The 25,387-nt window shown below is 37.3% G+C and overlaps 1 protein-coding gene across 4 annotated transcripts in view; it reads left to right on the top strand.

The window, feature by feature from the left end:
* THEMIS (thymocyte selection associated) overlaps positions 1 to 25,387 on the top strand; it is a 225,432-nt gene that overhangs the window by 114,618 nt on the left and 85,427 nt on the right. For all 4 annotated transcript variants that reach the window (XM_030929106.1, XM_010358400.2, XM_030929107.1 and 1 more), the window contains one exon: positions 739 to 1,787. In XM_030929106.1, coding sequence (XP_030784966.1) covers positions 739 to 1,787 — 1,049 coding nt within the window. The remainder of the gene's footprint in view (positions 1 to 738; positions 1,788 to 25,387) is intronic.

Consider the following 25,387-nt stretch of genomic DNA (forward strand, 5'->3'; position numbering starts at 1 on the left):
CCAGCATACCCTAGGGCTCCTGAATGGCTCCTCTGATTGTGACCCACTCTGCACCACTCCTTTGGTAAGCAGGTATAATATAACACCAGTGGAGAAAGAAATAATTTTGACATTGGAAAAATACTGCATCTTGTTATTTATTTTCACATATTAATCTCAAATAGCTTGTATCTCATGACTTTGCAATATTGTTTCATCTCACAGGATAAGATGTGGTATAAAGAATGTATGTTTTGGGTCAAAACTTTCTTCTATGATAATTTGATATATAAAGTCTGGCCCTCAAGAATGTGACTTAAAATGACCTAATAATTTATAAACCTTCGTATAAAATTTATGAACACATTTACATACATATTCACACACATAGCTATATTCATGTATGCTATGAATGATAAAAGTATAAATATAAACACAGGAATATTTAACATGAGAATCAGGAGAGTGATTGTACGTCAGTAGAAGTGAGGTTGTGATTTTGAGGAGGTTCCCTAGAGCTCCAAGGTACTGACTAATGTCCACTTCTTAAACTGAGTATGGGCTTATGAGTGTTGGTTTTATATTCAATCTCTTTCATCTTAAAATTTGGAAAAAGAAAAATTACACATAAGAAATGATATGTGATGATCATCTGAGTTCTTTATTTTGTAAAATAAGTTTATTTATGGCATCAGGAGAGTATCTTGCAGCAAACATTTTGAAGTACAAAATACCATAGTGATTTTTTTTTCTTTTCAGTTCGAAAGGATATAGTCCGCATCCTCCCCAGTCTAGATGTCGAAGTCAAAGACATCACTGATTCTTATGATGCTAACTGGTTTCTTCAGTTGTTATCAACAGAAGATCTTTTTGAAATGACCAGTAAAGAGTTCCCGATAGTAACTGAAGTCATAGAAGCACCTCAAGGAAGTCACCTGCCCCAAAGCATTTTACAGCCTGGGAAAACAATCGTGATCCACAAAAAGTACCAGGCATCAAGAATCTTAGCTTCAGAAATTAGAAGCAATTTTCCTAAAAGACACTTCTTGATCCCCACTAGCTATAAAGGCAAGTTCAAGCGGCGACCGAGGGAGTTCCCAACGGCCTATGACCTAGAGATCGCTAAGAGTGAAAAGGAGCCTCTTCACGTCGTGGCCACCAAAGCCTTTCATTCCCCTCATAACAAGCTGTCATCTGTATCTGTTGGGGACCAGTTTCTGGTGCATCACTCAGAGACAACTGAAGTCCTCTGTGAGGGAATAAAAAAAGTAGTGAATGTTCTGGCCTGTGAAAAAATCCTCAAAAAGTCCTATGAGGCAGCACTGCTCCCTTTGTACATGGAAGGAGGTTTTGTAGAGGTGATTCATGATAAGAAACAGTACCCGATTTCTGAGCTCTGTAAACAGTTCCGCTTGCCCTTCAATGTGAAGGTGTCTGTCAGGGATCTTTCCATTGAAGAGGATGTGTTGGCTGCCACACCAGGACTGCAGTTGGAGGAAGACATCACAGACTCTTACCTACTCATAAGTGACTTTGCCAACCCCACGGAGTGCTGGGAAATTCCTGTGGGTCGCTTGAGTATGACTGTTCAGTTAGTTAGTAATTTCTCTAGGGATGCAGGACCATTTCTAGTCAGGACTCTGGTAGAAGAGATCACTGAAGAGCAGTATTACATGATGCGGAGATATGAAAGCTCAGCCTCACATCCCCCACCTCGCCCTCCCAAACACCCCTCAGTAGAGGAAACAAAGTTAACCCTGCTAACCTTAGCAGAAGAAAGGAAGGTGGACCTGCCCAAGTCTCCCAAGGTAAGGCTATGGTTTTGCAATCTTTCCTCTGGAGTGTGTTCCTTGAGGCAGTTTGTTTCAAGTCTTTTCTGAGTGTGTTTTGCTTACTTTTCTTTCTTTCATGCCATATTTGCAATGAGCTTTTCTGATGTGCAGTAGATGAATGAACATCAACAGTGCGTAAGCTGTTGTGGCGTTTTATATTTTGATGTGGCATGAAGTTTAATACTGAAGTGGAAATAACAGAGATGACATTTGGAAATGATAAACCAAATTGCCTTTTCAGTGGGTTTGGGTAATAAGAATATTTTATAAACTGCCTTGGAAGCAAACCCCTTTAATTTTAGAAGTTCTGTTAATTTTTTTCTAAGTAAAATTTAATACCTCATCCAGGATATTAACATAGAGTAAACTCCCTTCTTATGGGGATGGGGGATTACTGGTAGCATACATCTATAGCACATGTCTTCATTTTGTTTTATGTGCAGAAAGATGTAAAAATATCTTGGCAGAACAGTGAGTGAGATTGTGAGCATCTGCCCACATTCTGCTTATCTTAGAATCGTAATCTTTAACAGTTCTATTGAAAAACAAAATCAATAAAATTGCAGACAGTATGAAATCATTACAGAATCAACAACTCCATAACCACTCTAAAGATTTTGGAGGGTGATTCAGCTTCATTTCCACTTGAAGTCTTTGCCTCTTGAAAACTGCCTTCTAGCTGCCTGCAAAGCGCTTGCCCTTACACCATGATGTGTAGGTCGTTTATCCAGCCGTGGTTCTTTGGTGTGTGGAAGGAGTGCATTCTGGTCTGGCAGATGTTGTACTTGCAGCTTAGGGAAACAAAGCAATTAGTAAAACAAAGAGATGCTGTGTTCACTCTCTATGCTTAGAAATAATAGCAGCCTTAGGCTTCAAGTATATGGATATGGAAATACTTTTATTTCTACATCTCAGAGATTGCATTCTGATGATAGCTGGGGAAATCCAGTAAGGATCTCGAAAAGCATCTTTAGAAAAAGATAAAACCGCAGAAATTTTCTTCCCAGAAAAACAATTTTGAAAGAGTCATTTGATATAATACAATGGTTTCCAAATAATGTTGATTAACGTGTTGCTATTATTTTGAAAGGTATCTTTGGTTTCTCCCATTTAACATAGTTTTATTACTGAACTGAATAATGAGAAATGAAATGTCATCTTTGCTTTTTAGTGGTAGGCAGAATAATTCCCCCCTCACTCAAATATTTATATACCTAAATTCCCAGAACCTATGAGAACCTATGAATATGTTACTTTGCATGGCAAAAGAGACTTTGCACATGTACTTAAAATTAAGGACATCGAGATGAGGAGAGTAGTCTGGATTATCCAGGTGGGTCCAATTTAATCACAAGAGTCCTTACAACAACCTTTCCAAATAAGATCAGGGTTAGAGGGACATGTAACTACGTAAGAATGGTCAGAGATCCAACATTACTGAATTTGAAGATGGAGGAAGGGAATCATGAACTAAGGAACACAGATGGCCTCTAGAAGCCAGAGAAGACAAGGAATCAGATTCTTTCCCAGAGTCTCCAGGAAGGAGTGCAGTTGACAACACTGGTTTTAGCTAGTGGGACCCACATCAGCTACTAACCTATAGGACTGTAAAATAATAAATTTGTATTATTTAAGCCACTAAGTTGATGATAATTTATTATAGTAACAATAGAAAGATAATACAAGACATCAACTTGAGAAAGAGGAATACTTAAAAACCATAGACAGTAAAATGTATATGCAAGTCACTTCTTTTTTTACTGGAAAAGTGTTTTTGTTTTTTTGTTGTTGTTGTGTTTTTTTTTTTTTCTTTAAATGAATTTATTAGCTCATGTACCCATGGACAACCTAAGGGTGTAGCTAAGCTTCAGGAATAGTTGGAACCGGGATCTTGAAAACGGCCTAAGTTGTTTTTACTTTTCGTTACATATTGGCTTTCTTTTCCCAGGCTAGCTGTCTCAGGTTTTTTTTTTTTTTTTTCCAGCCTACTGCTAAGAGTTCCTCCATCTCACATCTCATTGTTTCATCTCTAGAGAAGAAGATAATCTCTTTGGCTCAAAATTTAAAACCGAAAGGGCCTTGGTTGGATTAATGCCATCTCCTGACTCAACCAATTTATTACTTACTCCAACTAGAGGCATGATTGGAGGGTATCTGTTTGTGCTATTATAACATAATACCACAGACTCGGTAATTCATAAAGAACAGACCTTTATTGTTTTAGAGTTCTGGAGGTTGGAAAGTCCAAGATCAAAATGCCAGGAGGCTCTGTCTCTGGTTCCAAGATGGCCTCTTATTGTTCCATTGACTGGAGAGAAGGAATGTTGTGTTGTCACATAGCAAAAGTGGGGGAACCCTTTCCACAAGCCCTTTTCTTAGCAGCATTAATCCATTAATGAGGGCTCTGCCCACATAATAAAAACACATCTCATTAGGACACACCTTCCAACAATGTTGTGTTAGTGATTAAGTTTCCAGCACGTGAATTTTGGAGGGAATAAAACAATTTAAACCATAGCAGTTGGGAGGAGAATGAGGTGTGGTTGCCTCTAGTATCTAGCAATATAGAATTGCAGGATGTGAAGACATGGAGATACAAATAATAAATGTCCACTACCATCAGAAAGAAAGGATTAAGAAAAAATACCAAATCACAAAAAAAGCACTCATAGGAAAAATAAAAGGTTAAAATTTTAAAAAACGGTTCTGGCCAGGCGCGGTGGCTCAAGCCTGTAATCCCAGCACTTTGGGAGGCCGAGACGGGCGGATCATGAGGTCAGGAGATCGAGACCATCCTGGCTAATACGGTGAAACCCCGTTTCTACTAAAAAATACAAAAAACTAGCCGGGCGACGAGGCGGGCGCCTGTAGTCCCAGCTACTAGGGAGGCTGAGGCAGGAGAATGGCATAAACCCGGGAGGTGGAGTTTGCAGTGAGCTGAGATCCAGCCACTGCACTCCAGCCTGGGCGGCAGAGCAAGACTCTGTCTCAGAAAAAAAAAAAAAAAAAAAAATGGTTCTTTGCCAGACATTAGATGAAAATGATCTAAGTGTTTTATTAAGAGAGAAACTCACAGAACAACATTACGCCTAGACTACTAAACTGAAGTGAATGCAATCTTTGACTAAACCTGTACATGTAGGATTCCAGATACTTAATAATTCCTAACTATTTTTTACTGGTCAGACCCCACATGGATTCTTGGTGTTCCAATTCTGAGTCTCACTCTTGAGACTATTAACTGGAGTTTGTAAAGAGCCATTAAAGATGTTAAGATGTTCTGGAGCCATTTTCATTTGAGGAATAGTTGAAGACATTGAGTGATAATCTAAAATTGGAAGACTTGATACTAGATGATATTAGTTATTTTATACATTTAAATAGCTGCTTTGTGGCAGAGTGCAGGCTTATATTCCATTACAACATCTTCAACACTGGTGAAAGTTAAAGGAAGGACAAATTTGGTGTAATATGTTGGAACACGTTTCTTCTCCCAAAAATGTTTACAGCAGAAGATAGAAAATCATGTCAGTGATGTTGTCAGGGAATCCTTGCTCTGGTTGAGAATTTATCAGACAGTTGAGAAGAGTCTACAATTCTTTGTTTATGAATATTTCCTTTAATTCTAATGTGGTAGATAAAACATTATATTTTTTCTGAAATCACTTTAAAATGTCAGAGGATGCTATAATCTACCTGTATTTAGAGCTACTGACCTCCTTATTTTCAGCAATTATTTTTCACCATGAAGGCAGGAATCTGTTTAGTACATTGTTTATAGAATGTAAACAGAAGCTCTCTTAGTTTCTCCATAATCTACTCCAAAAATAGTAATATTAGTACTATTTCTTATTCTCACAAAGTCATCCTTTCATATATTCCTTTTATGTTTCTTCTGATATTTACATTAAGCCTGTTCTATCATGTGTGCTTTTAAGGAACATTTTTTATGCTTCATAGGTAGAAAGCAGCCATTGAAAACCAGCCTCTAAAATTATGGATTATATGTGGAATATTGCTTTAAATTTGGATAACAAATAGTAAGGATTATTCAGAGTTTAAATATTCAAACTCATTTAGCTCATTAAAATGCTGTTTTACATGCACAGAGAAGAGTCCTAGATGCTTCATTATATGAATTTACTTTTGCCTTCCCAATGGATCATTAACTTTGCTAAATCATTTCTTGCATTGTTAAGTAACAGACAGATGTATGGGCAGTCTAAGAGAAAGAATCTAAAATTCACTCTGCATTAGCCAAATTAACATACAGCAGGTATCTGTTGTTGGTTATGAACACTACAAGCTCATCTAAAATGTTTGAAAATTAAGAATATATGAGGACAGATTACAGGAACTAGGAGAAATAGAATTATTTTTCAAAGTAAGATTGTCAACAGTTCTCCAGCTTTAGCAATACCTAAAAAGAAAAAAAAAAAGATTGGTGTAGAAACTTTAGAATTATAATTCAGTTTGGGCAGGGACAAGAGTGGGGGGATGGTTACAAACAGGATTACAGCCTATTTCAAGACCTATGAGGTTTTACGTGAAATAATATTATAGTTGTTCTTTAAATGTGCTAGTTAACTGTTTATAAGAATAATGTATGGGATCTAAACAAAAGAGTGGAATAGGCCAGGGGAATCCTCAAAATTTTCTTTAGGTTTTTGACATAATGTGGAAATAATGTCGTTAGGATCTGTGCATCTGAATATTTAATCTGATGAAAACAACATTATAAAATGACTAAATAAATGAACCTGGGCCTAAAATTGTATTCTAAATAGAAATGTTGTCAGGTAGATTCTCCTTCCTTGAAGGTTGGTTTCTATGTTAGAAGTGGTTTCAGATAGTTTAGAAGAACATATACTCACTGGGGTTTTGCCTGTCATGGATATATATATAGCTATGACTTCTGAGTGCCACATAGGAGAAATGCAACTTCTGTATTCTGATGAAAGGGCCTATAACCAGACAGAAAAACAAACCTTTGGTTGAAAGATGAGATATTCCATGTCTTCAGAGACTGCAGCTGGGACCAGAAATCTTGTATTTCACTAACTCTATTTGGCCATTTAATGCCCAAGTGTCCACTTTGCTGCCTGAATTTCTAGATTTCTGTCCGACAAGAACACCCATAGGAGACATTAAGGCAAAGAGCAAGGGAGGCAGTAATGGCAAGGTACTGTGAAATGAGCAGAAAAATATCCTGCACTAGAATTAGAGTGAGGGCTGAAAAAGGCAGAAGGAAAGCAATGGTTCCTGGGGAGTGCAGAGAGAACACTTCAGCAGCTGCTGCTGGTGCTAAATTGTCACTTCTGATCTGGTGTGACAGTTACAGTGGCTGAAATGTGTTAGAGAAACCCATGTTACTGGACTAAATCTAGATCATTAGAGAGCAGTATTATACCCCCTTGTTTGTTATCAACAGAGTTTGGTCACAAACGATGTGACTTGTTTTTGTTTTTGTTAACCTGATGTAGTATAAATACATTAAGAGTGTTTGAATTTGTAGCTGACACTGAGCTTCTGAACACTCCCACCTTTCTACTCATGGTAGGTCCTTTTCGTGTAACATAGAAGCTGTAATTCTGATTTCCCTCTGAATAGGGAAGATTACTATTATGGCGTTTTTCAAAGACCTAACACAATGAAGATGGAATATGGACATATTTAAATATTGGGTTTTTGAATCTGAAAATAGGAAAAATAAAGGAAGCTTTTGAACTTCCTCTAAAAAATTGACAAATTTTGACTGTGAGATACAATTTTAGCTTTTTTTTTTTTTTTTAAGTCTCACTCTGTTGCCCAGGCTGGAGTGCAATGCTACGATCTTGGCTCACTGCAACATTTGCCTCCCCGGTATAAACAATTCTCTGCCTCAGCCTCCCAAGTAGCTGGGATTACAGGTACCTGCCACCATGTCCAGGTAATTTTTGTAATTTTAGTAGAGATGGGGTTTCACCATCTTGGCCAGGCGGGTCTTGAACTCTTGACCTTGTGATCTGCCCACCTGGGCCTTCCAAAGTGCTGGGATTACAGGCATGAGCCACTGCACCTAGCCAGTTTTAGCATTTTTTTTAGTAGCTATTTGGGCTTTCCTTAAGGCGAGACATGTACAGATAATAAATCATGATTTTTGAGTTGCCTGAGGTCTGTTGTCTAGTAAATGACATGGACTATAAACAGACAATGAAGGAAGTAAAAAAGACGGGAGAAGAGGGCAAAGGATGAATAAAGGAAGTGCTGGGTTGAAAGTTAGCCAAAATTGAGTTATAGCTGAAACCTCGAAGGTACAAATCTGTGCCCAATGGCATATGCAGAATATTTATAAGCTCTTTTTGTGCTTCTGGAATGGGAGAGGAGTGATCTGAATTTCAGTTTTGCTCTGGTCATGACATGTAGTGTGTTGATACTTCCATCTGGATAGCTGAATTGGTATAATTGAGTTTTAAATGAAAAAGAATTGGTTAAACTAAAATATTTGCAAATATCACCTGATTTTAGGGAAATTTCAAGAAAACAGTAAACAAGTCATCAGATTAATAATAAAATACTGATTTTCTCTGGATAATTTATGGCTAAAGAACATGATTTTCATTATGGCATGATTGAAGTACACTTCCAATGGGAAATATTTGAATAAACTAAAATTTTTGCCCTCTCTGAACTTTCTAACAACTGAAAATGTTCTCATCTGGGGGGCAATGATGAAAAACATTAGTTGATACTGTTCCCCCACTCCTTACCTATAGTGTCAGGAACAAAAATGCCACCAAATATGTGATGTCATATTTTCAGTGTTACTGAATGTTACTTTTTTAGCAGGAAAAAGATTTGAATTTATAAAATTTATTTATTTTCTCAATAGATTAGCTAAAGGCTTGAGCAAATTTGGACTAAATTACTTTGCATTAGATTTCTGACCTTTAAGAAAATTAGAATAGTTTTCACTTACTTAAATGCCCACTACATAGAAATTCCTTTTTGAAATGGTAGCAATAACAGAAAAAATGATCAGTTCATTACATAGTATGTATTAAGTGAGGGCATTTGAATTGCCAACTTCCTATAATCTCTGTAGAAATTTTAGTGACTGTAATCACTAACTTGAGTGTGGGCTCACTAGATATTTATGTTTCTTTCTTTGAGCTTATTACCTTCAGTTTTTCTTTTAAAAAAATCAAAAGAGCAGTTGAAGAAAAGTAGAGGAGATAAGTTCCAGTTGGCTATGCAGTTTTGAAACAGATTTATCTGAATTTTCCATTACTATATTTGTCAGTTGTGAATTTATTTTAGAATAAAAGCCTTGCCTAAAAATAAATTGATAAGACATAAGCTATATATTTGAGCAAATAAGTTTTGCTACGACTCCCCAGTCTCTTGCAAGCTAACCATTAAGTTTAATCTTCGGTGATGTTTTCACTGATATCAGACCTACATCAACAAATATATTTTAGGTTTGCTTCCCAAACCAAATTTTGCTGGATAAATATTAGGACAGAAAATGAGCACAAGATGGCTATGAAAGAATACATAAAAATAGGCTTCCAAAAATCAGTATTTTTTCCAAATTTTGAAAAGTAAAAAAACATAAGAAGAAAAAGATTTGTCTTAGAAATAGAAGAGAGTGGAAAGTGAAAATGAACTTTAAGAGACCAGAGGGCCCATAGATACTCTAAAAATTCATAGACAAAGAAGAGACTCGTGCATGCATTATTTAAGGAAGAACTCTCAGCAAACATTTTATAGCCCTAAACTTTTTCATGTACTTTGTCCAGAATCTAACTTCAATATAATCATGATGTCTTAGAAACTTTCTAAGCAATACTTAATTAAGATACACTTCTAATAGGACAAGTTGATTTTAGCCTCTTTGTAGGAGGCTAAAATATCTCCAATGCTCTCATTTGAGATATTTATCAGTGCTCTCCTTTGAGATATTTACCATAAGCCAATTACACAGATGATTTTAGATCTGATGAGAACAAAATAAGAGGGAATTCTGTAAAATCAGAAGGAGATTGACTACAAAATTAGACAAACAAGAATCAAATTGTACATTAAAGACCACAAGAAATGTATAATAAATCCACTGTTATTTATGAAGGCACACACAAAATCGAAAAGGACTGATTATAAAATTATGAAGTCACACAATATATAAAAGGAATAAATATTTGTTATTTTAGTCTAACTGAAAAGATACAAATATTATTCTGACTTGTGAGTTTATGCTCATTCAGATCACTAAACTTTACATACCATTCGTCCTTAATAAAAGTTTGTTGTTGCTATCAAATGCTTTTAAAAAATGTAATTAATGTCTTAAAAGTGTGCAATTACCAGTTGTGAAATAGGATAAAACACAAAGTCATGTAAGATGTGTTTTCTCAATTGTTATCCAAGGCTGAGAACTAGCCTATCCGAGCTATCGTTTTCTTCATTGGTTCTGATTTCGGCTTTTCTCCTGAAGTAAAATCATTTCTGTATTTTCCATTCGTACTAGACTCTGCTCCAACCAAATTCTCACAAGGTTGTCAGACATCCTGTGTTCAATAATAAAATATCCGAAGGTCTGTGATCCAGACTGATCTCAATCTTCTGCAATAAAAACACCAGCTGCTCATTACTGAGCTGGCACTATACCAGGTGCTTACATGTATTAATCTCTTATTTAATCTTCCACATTCCTCCATGGATGGATGCTGTGATTATCTCTATTTTGCAGATAAGGTAATTTAGGCTGAGGAGTATATAAGGTGTGTCATGGTTACCAATGATACTCAGGTTGCCAGATTTTATGGTCAATCCTCAGTCCTCATATTATATGAATACTAGGTAGTATGTGGCACAGTTGAACACTACCTACTTTTTAAAATCCCTTCATAGAATTCTGGAATATTATGCCTTCCTGATTTGTTTATACTGCAGTGGTTGTATTTTTCTCTCGTCTTTTTTGGTGGCTCTTGTCCAATCTCCGTTAACTCTTAATGTTCAAGTGCCTTTGAGCTCAGTCTTTGGTCTCTTTTCTATCTATGCCTACTTTTAAAATTCCTATCCACATTCACAAATTTCTTATTTTATGCATATAAAATGGCTGTCAGTAGAATTATTTATGTATATGGATTCATTAAGGAAAGCAACCAGAAATGGTGCCGTATTTTTCTGTTAAAATCTGCTTAAATATGTGTAAATGTCATTTTTTTAAGGAGAGTTCAGCTCCTGGGGGATGCTAGCTCTATCACTATGTCTGTTCTGTAGCAGTTACAGTTTTCAACTATACCTTTGGAAGAGATCAAAGGTCAGGGAAAATGATCAGGTAAGGAAAGAGACTGCCTACTGACATGCTATTTTTTTGAATATAGGCTTATCATGCTTAGGACTTTTCCTTCCTGATTCAGTGATGAGAAGAAAGTTGAGAATATCTTGAACTCTCTAAGAGACATTACAATTTTAGCTGATGAACTTTGGCATCACAAAAACTCTTTAGTAACAATTCAGGATTTAGCTGAAATAACCTTCAGGAAGTAGAACTAAGAATAGGAGTAGAACTTAGGACTATTAATTTGAATACCATATTGAGTAGGTGATAATATAAGATCCAGAGAGAATATGAAGTCTTCTCTTCATTAAGGTAGACAGGGATGTATAACAGGAAAAAATTAATAAAGGGTTAATGTGTTCAGGAGCACAGAATAATGAACACTTTCGTAATAAGCAAAGAAAAATATAGAAAATTTTTATTTTACTGCAATTACAGGGTTCTAGTTTTACATCCAGTGATGGTGGTTACATAGAGGAAAACTAGAACTAGGTAATTACAGTAAAAGACTGAGGTAGTTAGTACAGACAGAAAGCAGATCAGTGTTTTCCTAGAGAGATAAGTAGGCATAACACTGCTTACTTAATGACAAACAGACATGAGGAATGTTTTTTGGGTGATGAAAAGGTTTTAAAACTGGATTATGGTAATGGTTGCACAGATCTATAGATGTATTAAAATCATTTCATTGTACACTTAAAATCATCAATCATACCTGAATGCAGCTATTAAAATACTCTAATTATAGCACAGATAATCAATTCAAACAGAGGCAGAGAGACAAGTTAGGAAACTAAAACAATAAGATAAGAGAGAGGATGCCTACCTCTGAATAGAAGACCCATATTCAAGAAAATTTTAGCATACGGTAGGTGTAGGATGTATGGTTGATAAATTGTAGAAAATAAAAAGGTATGAGATAAGGAAAGTATCCAGATTTCTAACATAAGCATCAGAATGGCTGGTGGTGAAATTGATTAAAACACATTCAGAAAATTCATTAAAATAAAAAACAGAGAACATAGGTAGAAGAATAGCATATTGTTCAGGGTTCTCTAGAGGGACAGAACATTTCCCTTTCCACAATGCACAGTTACCCAGGTTGAAGGCTAGAGGTCTCCTTGGGGAAGAATGGGAGAAAGATTCACTGCATAAATTGTCAGTAATGTAGTAGGGTCCTTCCTCAAGAGGTCCTGCCTCCCTTTCATTCAAGGGCTTCTGGCTCTGTAAACTGGCTCAAGTCTGGAAATTTATTGAGGGGCTGTGATTCTCCATTTTTTATAATTCAAGTTAGTCTTTTGCTCATTCGACCTGTAGGTTTTCTGTTTTTATAATTTAAGTAGGAATGCAGTAGGCTTCCTATCAATTTCACTTCTAGGAACACTGTGATTAGCCATGCCAGTGCTCTACACAAGTCTGACTATTCTGATTGTCTCTTTGCCTCTGCTGTCCATTATGCTAGCTACACTCACCTTTCCTTTGATGATTGAGTGGTGCCACTTGGCCCCTACCACCTCAGGATCCAATTATTCCCACTATATTTAAATTTTGTGGTTGAGTGACTGTGGTTCCCCCATTAGATCTGACATATAGAGAAGAACAATATCAGGGCTCTTCAAATATGCAGGTGCTGCCCTCATAAATCTGTTTTGCAAGGCATTGGTCAAGGGTATATCTTCTGGACTCTCCCAGCTGGGATGAGTAGTTCTCAAGTGACCAATCTGCTCCACCATCCCAATCTCCCTAGGCCTTTTGATCCTTTCCTTTACATTAAACCAAGGGAGATCAGGCATTTCCAACTTGCTCACAGTGGGCTATCTTTTAATTTATATTTCAGCTAACCAAGCAAATAAACTATTAGAACCTTTTCTTAACTCCCCGAGCTGGAACATTAAATGCAGAGTTCCTACTTAGTGGGCCCAAATCAACAAATTATGCCTGATCCAACACTATGTCCTTCCACCATTATCCCACACCCTTAATATCCATTTCCATGCCTGTTCTCCAGATTGCTGTTTATATAAATTAGAGAGCTCAAGCACTTCTTTTCAAGTGTAGTGCACCTCCTCATGGGTCACACTCTCAACCTCACCTCTAGGGTCCACTGGTAATTTAGTCTCGTTATAGGTCTGGAAGCAAACGGAGGTGTTGAGCGTGGCTTCTGAGGAGAATCAACATTATCTTGCCTGGCAGTTGCCTCAGGGGAGGGCATCACTGTTGCCTCAGGCAGTGCAGGGTTTGTCTTCTTAGACAAAGGTGGAAAGGCTGATGGCAGCATGGATGGAAGAGGGGATATTGTCACTACTGAGGATGGGGAAGCTATTTCTCCTGGCAAAAAAGCAAAAAAGACTCATGAGAGTTTACAAACTCAGTGTCTCCAGCTTTTTCAGGGTCCTCCCACTTGTCCTTATTCCAAGTTGCAGGGTCCCATTCTTTTCCAATCAATGCCCTCACTTTAACAGTAGACTCCTGGCAAGGCTGTGCATGTACCTTTCATTGCAGGTCAGCCACTCACATGATAAGATCTTGTGTCTGGTTTTCCACAATTTCAGCTCTTTCTGTACAGGAGACTCAGGGCAATCCTAGCAGATTTGAGGCTTAGCATCTACTTCTGAGGCCAGGAGATAGAATCTTAGATTTCATTAGTCACTTTGCCCACCGAACTTAGGAGCAACCAAGGAGCTTCATTATATTCTCCACATATGGTCAAAGGTTCCTTGGTTCTCCACATATGGTCAAAGGTATTATGCACAGAGTCACTAAACTCTTTGCCTCTCATGAGTGTGTATCAGGAACGTCAAATGCATTTATTTTGCATAACTCTCTAAAAAGTCCATGCCAAGGACTATCAGTGTTCTCCACACTATTAGAAGTAGAGTCCTTAGCATTTTTGGATCTAATCATATTATGCAGTCAATTCCAGAAACCCCAAAACCAATGGAAGAACTCCATCCTTAATATTCTGTTCCTCTTCCCTTAGAACCGCTCCTGGTACCAAAATCTGTATTAGCCAGAGTTCTTTATAGAGACAGAACTAATGGAATATAGGTCCCACAATAGGCCATCTTCAGGCTGAGGAGCAAGGAGAGCCAGTCCAATTCCAAAACTGAAGAACCTGGAGTCCGATGTTCAAAGGGCAGGAAGCATCCAGCACAGGAGAAAGATGTAGGCTCAGAGGCTAGGTCAGTCTCCCCTTTCCCATTTTTCTGCCTCCTTGTATTCTGCTGCACTCTAAGCTGATTAGATTATGCCACCTAGATTAAGGGTGTGTCTGCCTTTCCCAGCCCACTGACTCAAATGTTAATCTCCTTTGGCAGCACCCTCACAGACACACCCAAAATCAACACTTTGTATCCTTCAATCCAATCAAGTTAACACTCAGTATTAACCATCACAGATGGTTTTACAGAAGCAAGGTTACAGTTTAGTTTAGTTTGAAATTTCTGAGCTGAGATGCCTAGTATGATGTTTACCATGGGCCTGTACTTTAGGAAAGAAATCTAAGCTAAGAATGATGATTCAAGTGTCAACAGATATGTGATAAATAATGTTCTTTGAGAAGGTGAGATGAAGCTAGAGTGGGTGGCCCATGAGAGAAGAAGATGGAATTTTTTTTCTGAGAAAGTCCAAAATATAAGGAACAAAGGAAATATACTAAAAAATTTAAAAGGTAAGAACCAGAGGGCTTTATTAGCTGAGTGCTAACAATGAATCAGTCACTATCCTGTTTTCTATATGCATCAACTCATTTAGTCCTCATACAAAACTAGTGAAATTAATTCCATAATTATTATTATCCCAATTTTTACAGGTGGGACAAAGCTCATCAACAACGGATAACTTTCCAAGATCACATGCAATGTACCATTGCTTTTCAGATATAAATAATGAACAACATTTTAAGGGACTCAGTACTATGAAGAAGATTTGTGACTTTAGAATCAAAATTCAAGTCATGGCTAATTGACGCTTTTTTTCCCCTAATAAAAATTATGGACATCATTATGACTAAATTGGTCACTTAAGATTTCATGGATCTATAACTTGTCAAAGAAAAATTTTCTGAAATACATCGTCCTCAATTAGCTCCTTCTTCCAGAATTGACTTGTTATCATGGTATGGGTAAAGGACGGTGGAGAATCACAATTTACTAATAACGCACAAATGTGAGATCTCTATCTCTATCAATTGCACTTATTTAATTGGCCAGAGAAATTCAGAGTCCATGTCTATGCTCGAGTGTGAAAGTGTAACCTTCCCTTAAGCCTGAAAGTAGAGGGAAACTGGGTAGAGGGAAACTGGGTACTATTGAACAATACAAGAACTATTACACAGTCCAAAAACAAGAAAAAAAAAAAAAAAAAAGAAAGAAAGAAAAAGAAAACAAAAATCAAACAAACGAAAAAGATTAACAATGGGATGGTAATCTTCCTTCTCTTATTTCTTATCTTTGCAAATGCCACCACCATCTATTGACTTGCCTAAACCAAATATTTAGGAACAGTGTTTCCCTTTTTGTTCCTGTTTCCATTTGTCAATCATCAAATCCTGTAGATTCCATTTCTTTGATCTCTCTTGAATATATATACCTACTTACTTCAGATCTTCATGATTTCTTGTCTGAATGTTTGAGACCATCTCTTAACTAGTCTTTTTGTTTTTGATCACCACTCTTAAATTTATTATCTACATTACAGACAATTTGATCATTCTAAAAAGAAAATCTTACCATGTATCTCTCTTGATGAGAACCTGTTGTGGCTTTCTTTTCAATAGTTTATCATCCATCTATTATTTATTTCTCAAGCTTTTCTGTCTCCATACCTTGCCTCAAGTTTATACATTTAGTATTTGGCTACATTAAACATTTGCAGCCTGCAAATACTTTATTCTCTTCTGAGTCCTTAATTTTTCAATTGAAATTTTGTTACTTCTTTAAACAACCATTTATTGGGGGCTCACTAACATTTAAGTAGCTAAATAATTCTCATTCAATTCTTTCCATATCCCTATGAGTGTTATTAATATTCCCAAGACATGAACACTGAAGCTCAGAGAGTAATTATGAATCTTACTTTAAATGTGTGATTTTAGTTCATGAAAGATCTGAGGAAAGAGAACTACTACTCAGAGTGCGAGCTAGAATTCGAAACCATCCTTTATTTAGACTACTCTTTGTTGTTACTTGTTCTAGAAAATTTCCCAGGTGCTCATCTGCCTCTCAACCCACGGCTTGCAAGTCTGATTTTGGTGTTCTTAATGTGGGTTTTCATTCCAGGCCTTACAAATTACTACCATAGCTCTTACTATAAAATGTTATAGTGGGCTATTCAAAACAGTCACACATTGCTTAACGATGGGAATACCTCAGAGATATGCATCTTTAGGTGTTATTTGAACATTAAAGAATGTAGTGTACTTACAAAAACCTCGATGGTATAACCTGCACTACACCTAGGCTATAGGGCATAGCATGTGGCTTATAGGCTACAAACCTGTACAGCATGTTCCTATACTGAATAGTGTTACATGGTACAATTATAGGCAACTGTAACACAATAGTAGTGCCTGTGTATCTAAAAATAGAAAACATACAGTAAAAATACACACCTGTATAGGGCACTTATCATGAATGGAGCTTGCAGGACTGGAATTTGCTCTGAGTGAGTCAGTGAGTGAGTGGTAAGTGAAGATGAAGGCCTGGGACATTATTGTATGCTACTGAAGACTTTATAAGTACTATACTCTTAGCCTACACTCAATTTATAAAAAACTTGTTCTTTCTTCAATAATAACTTGACCTTTGTTTACTGTAACATATTTACTTTACAAACTTTTTAATTTTTTAAACTTTTTGATGTTTTGATGCTTTTGATAACAGCTTAAAACAAACCCTTGCACAGATATAAATAAAAATAATTTTTCTTCTTTTAATTCTATAAACTTTTTTCTATTTTAAGGTTGTTTATTAATTTTTTGCTTTTTAAGATAAAACTAACATACAAACACACACACATTAGCCTAAGCCTACACAGGGTCAAGATCATCAATATCACTGTCTTCCACCTCCATGTCTTGTCCCACTGGAAGGTCTTCAGGGGCAAAATCACCATGATGCTGTCTCCTGTGATAACAATGCCTTCTTCTGGAACACATTCTCAAGGACCTGGCTGAGGCTGTTTTACAGTTAACTTTTTTTTTTTCAATAAGTAGAAGTACACTTAAATGTGATTAAAAAGTATAGTAGAGTAAATACATAAACCAATAATGGTCATTTATTATCATGATCAAATATTATACATACTTGTATGTGCTATACTTGTATATGACTGGCAGTACAGTAGGTTCGTTTACACCAGCATTACTACAAAACAGTAAGTAATGCGTTCGTTACATGACAACATTATGACAGCTATGACATCATTAATATAGGAATTTTTCAGCTTCTTTATAACCTTATGGAACCGTAGTTGTATATGTAGTCTGTCCTTGATGGAAATGTTGTCATGAAGCAAATGGCTGTATTTGCATTTCCTTCCTCAGTGTTTTGTAAAGTTTCTGGTACGTAGCAGTCACTCAGTAAATGTTTGTAGGAAGAAGAGATAACGTTATAATTTCTTTTTTTTTCCAATTCAATTCTTTCACAGACCATATATTAAAAAGAGTGAAAATTTGTCACATTTTGGGATATTTCCAGAAAACTTGAATTTTTTCACTTAGGCACATGGAAATATTAAATTTTTGTGCACCTTTTTACTTGTGCTTGCTTCTACATTGCTTTTAAACTTATCTTCATTCCAGTGAATAACATGTGCATCACATATATTTATTTCTAGTTTTTAAATAATTTATCTATATATGCACACACACATATATATACATATGCAGACCATAGGCATATACATGCATATATACACATATATAGTGTGTGTGTATACATATATACACACATACACATTCATATAGAGTGTGTATGTATATGTGTGTACCTGTGTGTATATATTATACACTGTTGAACTCATCTGGTATTTATGAAAGTGATTCCAAAATATCTCAATATCACTTATTAAATGATTCTTCTCAATTTTCTCATGCTTTTTTAATCACATAAAAAACTTCTTTATATAAAAGTCTGTTTCTTAACTACTTAGTCATTTCTAGAGATCTTTTATTGTTTTTAACTAATATCACAACTTTAAAATAAGATCCACTGTTATGTGTTTGTATATAAATATACACTTTTGTGGTTTTAAAAGTAAGGCATGCTATTTTAGAAAAGAGAAAAAATGGAAGAAGAAAATAAAATCAGGAGCAATTTCATCTTATTAATATTTTGTACTATCAATATTATATTTCCATTATTCATATGCATATAGACTCAGACACACATATGTACATGATTCTGTATTCATCTGTGTCTGTGATAAAGTGACATATGAACACATTTGCATATGTACACATGTGTGTAGTCTAACAGATTGTTTCATTGACTCTTCATCCTGGGAGCCCAAAGCCTGAGAACCCAAAGCCTGAGAACAAAATGCAGGCCTGTGAATCCCCACATTTTAAAGTGAGCTGCAGAACTGTGTGTGCAGGACTTGGAAGGTGAAGGTCCTATAATTGATGCCAGCATTATTAGCTAGTTTCCCATCTTGGAAGCAAGGAGGGAGTGTTCTTTAAGTGCTAGGGCTTTTCTTTCACTTCAGGTCAAATAAGAGAAACATTGAGAAGTTAGCAAAATGAAGAGAGAAGATTGTTTGACAGATGGTTGTTAACCATATTGTGTGAATTTTTAGTCCCTGGCATTATGGGTTAGAGAAGTTGGGTTCCTCTCCCTCCCTTCAAGTTATGTGATGGGATCTTCAAGTGATCCATTTGGAGGTCTTGCCAATGGGCTGTGGGAGTTGGAAGAAAATATGAGCTGGCCTTTGATGCATATCTGCAAAATCTAAAGGTGAGAGCCTGTGACTAGAGCTTCCTTTTGCCTGGGGTAAGTTATATTGAAAGAAAACTGCACTTCTGTCAATAGCAGAATGAAGATGTGGGTTCTCTGAAGACATGGTGTGAACTTGAGAGATGGAGAGGGACCTTGGCTAGTGGATATATTTCCTGAAATAGAAGCACTGAGGGTGGTAGTAGTACATTCTTAGCCTTAGTCAAAGAAACTTGTGTGGTTCCCAATGGGATGGTTTCCCATTAATCTGAAGAAGTGGCCTTTGAATAAAAGGGTTAGGTTTTGACTCCTGCTGTTTCAACATTACAAAGATGTTAGTGATTCAAGAGTGTGTATCCTTTCTTCTTACTCCACTTTCTCCCAAGGCCCTAAGCTAGAGAAGTCAAAAAAGAAAAGTTAGTGCATGGATGCAGGAGTTGAAGAGAGCCCATCATTAAGCAGCCAAACATACTTGCTTCTCTTCTGTAGACTTAAAAATCTCAAGTGGGATTAAGCTACAGCAGGAAGACATCTTGACTTAGAGAAGGATTCTGAGCTTTGTTAGCATGCTAAACTGAGCTGGAGTCAAGTGGATTTTTATGAACCATGTGCTCACTAAAGACTATGGGATTTCCCCATGATTTTATGCAGAGTTAGAATAACTACTAGTTCACAGATATTTGAAGGGATATAAAAGAGTGAGAATCAAGGTGGCTCTTGTATATACATTATCAAGTTCAGCTTACTCAATAAATTGCTGATGAGTATGCATGCATATGTGTTCTGCGTACCAAACATGGGTATATACTATATATACCCATGTATTTATGTGTATCTATATATATTAGTGTTTATGTGTACGTATGTGCAATGCAGTTATCTCCAGTCATTCCTTGAATGTCAAATTTTGCTTTAGTGTCTAAATAAAATCAAATAAGCTCTCATTTTCATATAATTTTGGCAATGCTTCCTCCATTATTTCCAAAAAGTTATGTAGGATCTTTATGTTTTCTCTTTTTGTCTCCTTTGCTTTCTTGCTGTTTACTCTTCTTTAGTTTTCAGTCACCTTTGATCATTTCAATACAGGTATTCCAACTGCATAAGGTTGCTCTCTGGTCTTTAGTACCTCAAACTGTCAATTAAATTTGTCCTTTTTATTTTTTAAGGAACCACTAAAAATGCACTTGTAGGTGAACATAAATTTGGTGAAGGTTTGTTGATAATAGCTAGGAACAGGAAGTAAAAGTTCTAATCCCTAATGACTGATCGCCCTTAACTCTAAAGCTTAACCTTCTTCAAGGTTTTTCATCTCACAAAATCAATGCTTTTCCACCCAGGATCAACCAACATTGGTTTTTTGCCTAATAATGATGATAATACTAATAAAACAAATGCATTAAAATGCTCATTCTCGTATTTAGTTCTATACTTCTAATCTTAAAAAGCTTTACTTGCCTTGAAATCAGATCCACTATAATGTATTCTAAATTTTTATTTTCTTCTTTAACCTTTTATCTGTGAAAAAATTTATTTTGCATATAGCATGGGTGAGGATCAAACTATTTTCACAAATGGTTAATATATTTCCCCAGTACCACATATTGACTAAACAATTCTTTACCTGTCTTTTCTGGAAGCAGTTTCTCAACTTTTTACTCTGTGCCTTTGATTTACCTAATTGTCTTAAACCAGTATCAGTTACTCACAATGTAGGACTTTCTAGTACATCCTAATATGCATATGTATTAGGTTGGCGCAAAAGTAATTTCAATGTCAAGAACTGCAATTCGTTTTGCACCAACTTAATTTTTTTCTTCTTCTCCTTGGTATTAATCTTTTTTATCAGTAATTACTTAGATTCTCAGCTTCCTGTTCTTTCAAATGAGCCTGTAAAACACTTTATTAACTTCTAATAAAATCTGGTGAGATATTTGATTGAAATTATATTAAGCATATTAATTTAGGAGAATTTGAATTTTTATGATATTTGGTTTTCCCATCTTTGAAAATGGTTTTGTATTCTATTTAGCTAAATCTTCTCATGAAAGCCATGTATATGTTTTCTAACAATTTCTGGTGTACTTCTGACATACCTATAAATGCATGTTGGAGATATCAGGTCATTTTCTTGAGCATTAGGAACTTTCAATGCTGTGGAACTGTCTATGGTACAGAATTTATATTCTCACATCTGAATAAAACCAAATATTACGTATTATAACATGATGAGAATCTGCTTTCAGTCAAGTCTTTCTTCCTGCAAATATCTGTTGGTTATTATATTTTACATACTGTTTTTTTGTGTTACATTGTCATCAGTAACAAAACTCCTCAGTAAATGGTTTGATACCTCTCTTAATGTTTACCTTTACTTGGAAGTAAATGATACAGGTAAATGATCAGGTAAATGTTAGAGCATTAAGAGTACTATAAAAATAGAGCAAAAGGAGAAGGACTAAGAGTTTCAGGGGTGTAGAATAATTTCTGAAAGAATGTCAAGGTGTACCTTACTGAGAAGATGACAGTTGTACAAAGACATGAATGGGTAAGATGAAATATGCATAGTGAGAGGAAATGTTCCAGACAGAGGAAAGAGATAATAAACACATTAAGGCAGGACTGTGTCTAATGTGTTCAAGACAGGCAGAGCCAGGCATAGTGGCACAGTCCCAGCTACTCAGGGTGCTGAGGTAGAAGACCAGCATGGACAACATACTAAGACCGTGTATTAAATAAAAATGATTCAGCCAGCAGGTCAGAAGGCTGAAATATTGTGACTGAAATGGATAAAAGGAGATGACACCAGAGAGGAAATTGGGGAAGCAGATTGTTTAGGTCCTTGAGGTTGTTGTAGTAATCTTGGCTTAATTTTTCATGAAAGATGAAACAATTAGAGAATTGAGTGGAGAAATGACAGAAACTGACTTACATCTTAGAGGGCTCATCTTGGCTTTTGTGTTGAGGTTAGACACTAGTGGCGCAAGAATGGAAACAGAAAGGCCAGTTAGAAGGACATTGCCATCTTGATACTGTCATGGGCTAGGAGGATAGCAATGGAGATAATAAGAAATGGTTAATTCTATATCTGCTTTGAGCGCAAAGCCGAAAGTGTTTCTTTCTGGTTGCATTTTCCCTCTTATTCTCCTTAAGTAATCTTCATTTTATAACTTTTCCAACTCTGACTTAAAATTTAGCTTATTTCTACCTGGGTCCTGTTATTAACAGAATTATCTTCTTTTAGGCTTTAAATATGATGCCTTTTAGGGGGGAAAATGTTGAAAGTTTAATCTGGAATTAGATAACGATAGTGAGAAAGCCAACAACTTTATCTGGAAATTTGGAGAATATGGTTCTCGTCCTGGCTCTGTAAATAGTTTGCTCTGTGGTCTGGGATAATGTTAGTGTCCTTGCTTATAAAATGAGTTTAGAGTAAATGATCAGTACTATTTCTTCTAGCAAAATATTCTACCAATCTGTGATTCTGTACTTATGCACTGGCCAGTTAAGAGTTGAATAATACATTTTAAACAAAAAATTTCAGTTGAGTTCCTTGAAACATCAACAGGTTGCTTTTTCATAGCTGAAAAATTTTAAAGACAAGAAACAGCAAGTGAGCCTGTGGTATTTTGGGGAATGGTAGTCTTCTTGGTGACACTCCCTGTAAGTTTCTTTGTCCTTGGCACCCAAATAGGAGCCCTTATCTATAATGCCTGATTTCATGGGGCCTGCTTTCGCTTCTTAATCCTGCATGTAGTAGAAACTTGGTTCCTGTTTTCATCTTTTCTTACCTTCTCTGGGAGGATTTTCCCAGGAACTGCCTCTGTTCAGAATCACAACTCCTCCACTTTAGCCCTGCATTTCAAAAACCTGATTTACTGTGGTTGTGTTATTCTATTAGATATGCACATGGAGGTTCCCCACCAGCTTTTTAATCCATGTGATCTTAAAGTTTTCCCTTGTTTGTCACTCTTGAGATTCCTCTTCATGGCTGCCAAATCCATCCCAATGTTTCCCCAACTGGGACCCATTGTCTGCACGTAGCTTGTCCCTGTTCTCTCCAGGATCACAAAATGCTTTTGATTTTGTGCAATAGTGCAGGCTATTCCTTTCTGAAACTAATTCAATTTGTTTTCAAACAAATATCACAATACTGTTTCCCTTATCTCAAGGGGTTACATTTGTGACTCTATTTGCCATTGAGAAATGAGAATTTAGATGTTGAGAGGCTGTGGAGTGAAAGGCGGAAATGGCTTGTTTTTGTAAATGGAAAGAAATCTACCCTCATTTAGTTAAAAGCACAACACTTTTCTAATCAAGCATTTGACATCATGACCAGGCTTGGGAAAAAGTGTACCTGTTCACTTATAATTGGTTCTGCTCACAGAAGCGCTTTCTCATTGTCTGTGCAGCTACAGGAAATATGGTTAGTAAAAGCCCATGTCAGCCTGATTGAAGCTGTTCTTTAAAGCCCTGCCAGACCATGTTGCAAAACTGTTATTTCCTATTATGAAAACTAAATCTCGAATCATGGTTAAAAGGTAATCAGTTTTAGGGAGAGTGGCCTGTATAGGCAGGCAGTAATTCAGCTTTGATTGGCAACATGAGTTTTTCAGGGAATGGTTAAAAATGAGGAGCATTTTGAAGGCCAGAAACACAATCCAAAATGATGATTCTCAGAATTTTTCTAACATCAGGTTATTGGTAAACTATATTACAAAATTTTAAAATCATGTCTTTCCCAGAAACTATAATAATAAAACATAGTGGTTTTATGCATTTCTTATTTGACCCATGTAACATAACCTGTGAGATAGGTATCATTATCACCATTTTTATAGCGAGAAAACTCGCCCAAGGTTCCAAGGTTTACAGTGTCATGGCCATCCTGTCTCTCTGGTCTCTTGCCAACAGAACACAGGTACTTATGGTCCCATGATGCCTACTGTAAAAGCTGTTTAAGAGTGTCTTTTTCAACTTCACTCTGCTTTTGCTCCTTATGTGAACACTATGTTTATTGTTTCTGTCATTGACAGAGCAATACTGATGGCAGCGGCGGTCCACCTGGAATGGCCGCTGCCATGACCCTGGCTACAATGGGGGAGGCACAGCCAGGGCTGAGTGCTCCATAAAACTGGTGGGAGCTGGGAACAGGTGAAAGCCATGCCCCCTTCCAAGTTGGAGGGGCTGGAGCCCTGTAGCAGAGCAGCCAGCTGTGGACCCAGGCATCTCTGCACTCTCAGGGCCCCAGGAAACACCCTTGACCCTCCAGGCTGGAAAGTGCCTGCTCTCGCTGCCTGGCCTCTCCCCACTCCCAGTGCCCACTCCAATTTCAGAGCAAAGTTGTGGCCAAGTCTGGGCACTGTCACGACCCAGCCAGGTGTGTGCATGCTAGGGGCAGCACTGAAATACCAGCCTCCTATCACCTCGGCCCCCTCCAGATTTTGGGTGCCCACAAGCATGGGAGGGAGGGTGAAGTGGGGACTAAGGGTGGCTCGGTGCAGTCCTGCAGGCACCCCTTGGCACAAACAGCCAGAGTGCCATAGGCACCATGGACAGCAGGTTAATGGTGGTAGGATGCAAACAGGCTCCTGGGCAGAAAGGAACGGGTCCCCAGTAAAGCCCCACCTTCAGGCCAGGGATTTGCTGAAGCCTGCGGGAGGGTTGCCATGGAGTGAGAACTTAACAGAGCTTTCTCTGGGGCCTCCCATGACTGCTCATGGGCCAATGAGCACCTACTTTCTCCCCTCTTAAGCCCATAAAAACCTTGGACTCAGCCAAACTTGGGCAGATGATGGGATGACCTGCCTGCAGAAAGGAAATACCCATCGTGGGTCTCCTCTCTGCTGAGAGCTGAGTGGACAATAGGCAATCAGCCTGTGGAAAGGAGCTACCCACTATGGGTCTCCTTTCTGCTGAGAGCTGAACAGACGTTGGGATGATCTGCCTATGGAGAGGAGATAACCACTGTGGGTCTCCTCCAAGCTATTCTGTTGCTCAATAAAGCACCTCTTTACCTTGCTCACCCTCTACTTGTCTGCGTGCCTCATTCTTCCTGCATGCAGGACAAGAACTTGGGACCTGCCAAATGGTGGGGCTGAAAGAGCCGTAACTCAGACAGGGCTGAAATACAATCCCTGCTTGCCACGTTGCAGGCAACAAGAAAAAGAGAAGAAAGAAGGAGAGAAGAGCTTCAGCCCTTCAGACAACCCAGACCTAGGAGCACCCTGAGCCAGGGCTGTGACACCCTTTTTGGGGTTCTGTGGTTCCTGGCATCTGCAAACTTCTGGGTGCCACCACGTTCCCTGGTGCCAGCCATG

Source organism: Rhinopithecus roxellana, chromosome 4, assembly GCF_007565055.1.
Source record: "Rhinopithecus roxellana isolate Shanxi Qingling chromosome 4, ASM756505v1, whole genome shotgun sequence".
NCBI classification, from domain to species: Eukaryota; Metazoa; Chordata; class Mammalia; order Primates; family Cercopithecidae; genus Rhinopithecus; species Rhinopithecus roxellana.